At 56.3% G+C, this 6,506-nt stretch overlaps 1 protein-coding gene across 1 annotated transcript in view; it reads left to right on the top strand.

The window, feature by feature from the left end:
• Positions 1 to 5,934, top strand: part of ARHGEF17 (Rho guanine nucleotide exchange factor 17) — a 297,301-nt gene extending 291,367 nt beyond the window's left edge. Inside the window, exons 12-22 of the mRNA XM_069883328.1 lie at positions 349 to 562; positions 676 to 749; positions 885 to 1,078; positions 1,166 to 1,416; positions 1,765 to 2,011; positions 2,093 to 2,179; positions 2,286 to 2,353; positions 2,720 to 2,868; positions 2,958 to 3,132; positions 4,183 to 4,425; positions 5,166 to 5,934. Of these exons, the coding sequence (XP_069739429.1) occupies positions 349 to 562; positions 676 to 749; positions 885 to 1,078; positions 1,166 to 1,416; positions 1,765 to 2,011; positions 2,093 to 2,179; positions 2,286 to 2,353; positions 2,720 to 2,868; positions 2,958 to 3,132; positions 4,183 to 4,425; positions 5,166 to 5,356 (1,893 nt within the window). The 3' untranslated portion in view covers positions 5,357 to 5,934. The remainder of the gene's footprint in view (positions 1 to 348; positions 563 to 675; positions 750 to 884; positions 1,079 to 1,165; positions 1,417 to 1,764; positions 2,012 to 2,092; positions 2,180 to 2,285; positions 2,354 to 2,719; positions 2,869 to 2,957; positions 3,133 to 4,182; positions 4,426 to 5,165) is intronic.
• The last annotated feature ends 572 nt before the right edge of the window (positions 5,935 to 6,506 follow it).

Below are 6,506 nucleotides of genomic sequence, written 5' to 3' on the forward strand. Positions count from 1 at the left end.
CCTCAAAGGGCCCAGACACTACCAACCCCAAGGCCACAATGGGATTGGGTCAGCCTCCAAGGAATGCTCAGGGGTGGGTGAGGGCAGCATTACATGGTGGCCCTGGTGCTGTTCCCTAGCTGGACACATTCCCCATGGGGCCACCTGAGATGTCCTCCCAGGAGGGAGAACCCATGGCAGGGCTGGTGGCCATGACTATCCTCTGACAGCCCAGATGCCACCAGGTCCAAAGCCACAGGGTGGCTAGGGCAGCCTCTGAAGGATGCTAGGGGAAGGATGTGGGCATCATTGGGCATGTAGCTGGTGGTGGCCCATCCCTGGGAGCTGAAATGTTGTCCTTGTCTCCAGAGCCTGGATGATGTGATCAAGGACATGATGGCTGCCATCCACCGGGACCTGGCAGAGAAGCAATCCCTGTCCTTCAGCATGGCCTTCCCGCCCAACAAGATGGAACTCAGCACCACCAAAGCTGATGGCACCGAGTCCTTCATCTTTGAGTTCCCCAACCCTGATGCTCGGCTCAGCTTTGAGCAAGCCTTCGAGGACGCCAAGAAGAAGCTGGGTAATAACCAGGGACTGGGGAGGTGGACAGAGTGGTGGGCTTGGCATCACATCCCCACCTTGGTAAACCCCTTTTCTCCATCACTTCTTCATCTTCCAATTTGATTTTCCCAGCATCCAGCAAAAACTGCCTGGACCCGGAGTTCCTCAAGGCCATCCCTATCATGAAGACACGCAGTGGGATGCAGGTACTTGGTGGCTGGGTTCAAGCATCCCAAAGAAGCCACAGTCTTCCCCATCCTGGTGGGCTTGTCACCAGGTACCGAGAGCTCCTGTGTCATTCCCAACTGACCCAACTCATCCCATCTTTTGCTCCCTTACAGTTTTCTTGTGCTTCTCCCAGCCACGGCAGCCCAGAAAGCTCTCATGAGGTTTGGGTTTGCAACAGTGATGGTTACGTGGGACAGGTTTGTTTACTTAGCATCCGAAAGGAGCCCACGGTGGAGGCATGTATCGCCGTCTGCTCCGCTAGGATCCTCTGTATCGCCTCTGTTCCTGGTCTCAAGCGGGCATATAGGTAGGACATCCCCACTGGCACCGCGGAGCCGACAGGCACAGGGCGATGCTGGAGCTGCTTCTTTCTCCCCTTCCCTCATCACGGCAGGGAGCGTGCCGAGCCGGTGGGCAGCCCCTCCTCGGACCCGATGCCAGCACAGCCGGAGGATGCAGGGCCACAGCCGTGCCTGCACATCTCAATCTCGGGTTCGTCACTGGAGCTCTCAGAGCCAGTTGACGGTGGCAACAGGGAGCTGGTGCCTTTTGATAGTGATGACACGGATGACGAGTCCTCACCCAGTCCTTCGGGGACACTGCAGAGCCAAGCCAGCCACTCCACCATCTCCTCCAGCTTTGGCAGTGAGTCCTTCCCAGCCCCTGCTTAGCAAAAAAACCACTTTTTTTTCCCCCAAAATGACGGGCAGCTCCATTGTTTGGGCCACTCTGGCTTGCATTCCTTGGGAAAATCTGCAGTTGGAGGCTTTTGAGCCAATGAAATCCCAGGAAAAGAAATACTTGGAGGCATCAGCCCAACACCATGGTGCTGGGATGGGGCTGGTGGCTTCGGGTAAAATCTGGTGGATTTTGAAGCTCAGCATCCTCCCCTGGGCTTGACATTGCAAGGAGACGCATGGTCTCTTCCCCATCACTTTGGTGAGTGTCAGGTGGTCCTGGTTTGATCCATTCATTCCTCCTTCTCTTCCACAGATGAAGAGATCCAAAGCTGCAAGGAGGCAGTGGCAGAGACGACAAGCTCAGAGGAAGAGCAAGAACCCGGCTTCATGCACATCACCGGCACCTATGGCCAAAACCAGCACGGCGAGAGCCCCACGGACGGGCGAGCTCTGCGCCGCTCCAGCCGTGGCTCCTTCACTCGGGGCAGCCTTGAGGATCTCCTCAGCCTTGACCCTGAAGCCCATCAAAGCTCCATGTGGCTGGGCACTGAGGATGGCTGGTACGTCCCCAGGATGGGGGGACACGTACATGGGGTGGACCTAATCCCAGGTGAGCCTCAAGCTTTTCTCTTCTCCTACAGCATCCATGTGTACCAGTCCTCAGACAACATCCGTAACAGGAAGAACAGCATGAAGATGCAACATGCTGCTGCTGTCATGTGCATCTTGTAAGTGGGGAAGATTATCCATTGTAGGATGTCCACAGTGTGGTGGGTTGGGGTGGCCAAGCAGGGCTTTGTTTGACCAGCTGTCTAAGGATTTTTCTCCCTGCAGGTACCTGGATAACCAGGTTTTCGTGTCGTTGGCCAATGGAGAGCTGGTTGCTTACCAGCGGGAGGCAGGTGAGGCCGGATCGGGGCCATTGAAAGGTGTTTGGGGGGGTGTTAAATGCAGCCCCAAAGCAGTGGCTGTTGGGTGAGTGCTTGGGTAGCTCCCTGGGGACGGATGCTCAGGGTACCAGTGGCTTCCGTACCTCTGCAGGAAGGGAATGGATGTCACTCGAGGGATGCTGGAGACCCCAAAATTGGGGTCAGGTGGAGGTGTGCTTCTTCCTCCTGGTCCCTGCCCACTGTTGGCGTCCCCTGGAGACATCAGCTCATGTCTCCTCTAAAAGGGGACACTGAGATGGGCATCTCCAGCCACTGCATTCCATCAGCTGGATCAAGATGGGGTTTATTTGGGGATGCTTTAACTACTCATCTTCACAGGCCGCTTCTGGGACCCCCAAAACTCCAAGTCCCTGTCCCTGGGCTCGCCAGGGAGCCCCATCACCAAGATGGTGGCAGTGGCGGGGAGGCTCTGGTGTGGCTGCCAAAACCGGGTCATCATCCTCAACACCACCACGTTGGCGCAAGAGGTACTGCAGGTGATGGTGGGAGGTTATGGGGGCAGTGATGGGCATCGATGGCATCATCGGTGGCATCGCTGTGGCTCTGTCACCCCCAGCACACGCTTCAGGTGGGACAGGACAGTGGGCGCAGTGTGACCTGCATGGTGAGCACGGGGACCGGCGTGTGGGTCGCGCTCCAGAGCAGCGCCCAGGTCCGGCTTTACCACGCCACCAGCTACGAGCAGTTGGCTGAAGCCGATATCACCCCTCCGGTACACAAGATGCTCGCTGGTAAGTCCCACTCATGGCAGGTCTCTGGTGAGTGCCCACCACTGTCTCCAGTGGGTATCCATGACTATCGTCTGCCATGAATATGCAACATCTCACAGCATCCAGCACTGGGAAATTTAATATCTCCTGCATCCTGACCCAGTTTGGGGAAGAAAACCTGACTTGTCATGCTCATGGAGTTCACCCTCAGTGCTGTGCAGCTGCACAATCCCACGGGGAAACGGGACAACAGAACCGACCCTGGGCAGACAGATAATCCCATGCAGAAACAGGGCATTCCTTGGGCATCGGCATGATAGGATTTCATATAACTCCACAGGGTTATATGAAATCCCTTGGGTGGCTTCATAATCCTACACAGGACTAGGGCACCTATGGGTGTGTGCATAATCCCATGGAAAAATCAGGCAGCCCCTGTGCAGCTGCATAATCCCGTATGGAAACAGGGCAGCTCCTGGGTGGTGGCATAATCCCATTCAGGAATAGGGCATCTCCTGGGATCTTCATAACCCCACAGGGCATCCCCTGGGTGGCTTCGTTATCGTGTGAATTGATAGGGCAGCCCTTGAGTAACTCCATAATCCCACAGAGAAATACAGCAGCCCCCAGGGCACCCGCATTAACCCTTTGCAGGAATAGGGCAGCCCTTTGGCATCCCCATAATCCCACAGGGAAACAGGGCAGCCCATGGCATGCACATAGTCCTATGCAGGAATTGAGCAGTCTCTGAGCACCTGTCTAATCCCACTGGGAAACTGTCTAATCTGTCTAATCCCCCTGGGCAGCTCTGTAATACCACCAGGTAACAGGGCATCTCCTGGATGGTTTCATAATCCCGTGTGGGAACAGGACAGCCCCAGGGTAACTGCATAATCCCATGGGGAAATCAGGCAGCCCAATCTGGCCGCACCCAGCTGGTGGGGGTGTGGGGTCCTTTCCTTGTGTCCCACGTCCCCCAGATACCCTTGGGAATGGAGGTGGGTGGCATCAATGGGGTTCACAGCCTCATGCCAGGCGTGGAAGGACGCTGACGGCTAGGATGCTCGACAGGCTCGGATGCCATTATCCGGCAGCACAAGGCAGCCTGCCTTCGGATCACGGCTCTTCTGGCATGCAAGGACTTGCTGTGGATCGGGACCAGTGCTGGTGTGGTGCTGACCCTCACCATCTCAGCCAAGGCAGCCCCGGTGCTGGTGGGGCTCTCCCAGGGTCACACTGGCCATGTCCGTTTCCTCACTGCTATCGAACTACCTGACAGCTTTGATATCCTCTTCCCGTTGCCAAGGGAGACAGGTAGGTGGGATGATGGGGAGAGGGGCCATTCTTGACTCTCTGCAGATACAGGGAGGAAGCTTTTGACAAGACCAGGAATGTTGTCCTACTGGCAGATAACCCAGAGTAGCCTTGAAATGCAGTCGTCAGAGTTCCCACTCGTTTGCCTTGTTAAAACCTAGGAGAAGGATTAGGCTGGAGGGAAATAGGAATGGTTGGACTCGATGATCCGATGGGTCTTTTCCAACCTGGTGATTCTACGATACTGTGATTCTAAATCGGGTGCCACCCCTGCTCCAGTGCTGGGGAGGTTGTTTGTGTGACCTCAGATTTCCCTCGGAGACCCTAATTCCCGTGAGTAAAAGCCAATGGAAAGCCATGTCTCAGTCAGACTGGCCCGAAGTTGGGGTGGAATGGGGAGAAGGTCATTTGGAGGTGAGGAGATAGTAATTTGGGTGAGTGGAGCTAATTTAGGCATAGGAGGAGTTTTGAGAAGCCAAGATGTGGAACCTGGGAAAGTGGTGGTGACGTTGGGATGATGCTGGTGGGAAGATTATGCTGAGGTGATGCTGGGATAGTGTTAATGAGATGCCAGTGGGATGATGCTGGTGGGATCCTGCTGGTGAGATCCTGCTATTGGGACAGTGCTGGTGGGATGATGGTGGGCGGGTGCTGGGATGATGATGTTAGGATGTTGGTGGGATGCTGATGAGGAGTGGGAGAAACTGACCTGACAGTGTGATGGGTGCTGTGCTTGGCAGGGGCTGAGAAGCCGAATGAAGCAGAGAAGCGAGACCCATCGCGCCTCCGTTCTCCTGCCCTCAACCTCTCCAAACCCAAGATGCTGGTGATCAGCGGAGGGGACGGCTACGAGGATTTCCGCCTTACCAGCAGCAGCGAGACGGTGGGCCGGGACGACAGCACCAACCACCTCCTCCTCTGGAGAGCATGAATGGCCACACAACCCACCCCGGGACCATCCCGGCGAGGAAGGGGGGTGCTGGCCCCCCTGTACACAGAGAAGGGGGGCACTGACCCCCTCCCTGCCACCCCCCACCCCAGCGCCTCTCATCTCCAACCCGGCTGTTCTCTGTGTGCTTGGGGTTGGGGGGATGAGCCCCGGTCCCCCCACCGTCCCCCACACCAGACTGCAAGGGGACACACTGCTTTCGGGACATGGAGAGATAGGGGTGGGGTGTATATTCGCTTGGGAAGGCACTAACGAAGGAGAAAGGCGTTAACGAGCAGCCCTGGGGACCAGCCAGAGGATGCCCTACAGCCAGGAACCTGCCTTGCTCTCCGGTTTTGTGTGTGCCTGCTTCAGGGTGGGGGGTGTGTGGGTGCAGCGCTGTCACCCTCTCCTCCCCCAGGACCCCGGGCCATGCCGTGGGACCACCCCAGGGACAATACGGCTGAGGTGTCCTCCCCGCCCTGGGCCTCCTGCTAACTTGCTCGCTCCATCGCCAGCACCCAGAAAGCTCTGTTTGTTTGTTTGTTTTAAATATATATATATATTATATATATACACAACCTTATTTATTTGGGATGGAGGGGCTTGGGAGGGAATCAAGCACATCATCATGTTGCTGCCAGCCCCTCTGCACCAGAGCAGGGGGATTAAAACCCTCCTGGTTCGTTGCCCTGAGGCAGAGTTGGACCCCACTGAGAGAGCTGAACCTCACAGGGATGCTGCTGGAGGAGGGCAGCTGTTGGAGGGGTGTTGGAAATCGCGGTGTCCCTCTCAATCTCTGTGATTCCCATGGGATTTTGCAGCCTGGGGAATGCAGTGAAGGCACTACTGACATTTGAAGCATCTTCTGGATGAGAGCAGGGATCATCTTTCCATCCCCCTGTCTGACACCAGGGATGTTCCCCCACTCCTAAACTGGGATGATAGCAGTTGGGATCCTAAAATCGAGGCTTCCATGGCCACCCCTCCTGTGTTTGCCCTTTTCCCCTCATTTTCTTGCTTTTACCCCAGGGTCCATACAAGGCCAGTGCTTGCAGATCTGGGCACCGTGCTGTCCCCATGGGAGAGGTGACAACCGCAACGGTGGGGATTAGCCAGGGTTTATCAGCCAGGGTCCCCATCCCCAGGCAGC

This window comes from Phaenicophaeus curvirostris, chromosome 1, assembly GCF_032191515.1.
Source record: "Phaenicophaeus curvirostris isolate KB17595 chromosome 1, BPBGC_Pcur_1.0, whole genome shotgun sequence".
Lineage (NCBI taxonomy): Eukaryota > Metazoa > Chordata > Aves > Cuculiformes > Cuculidae > Phaenicophaeus > Phaenicophaeus curvirostris.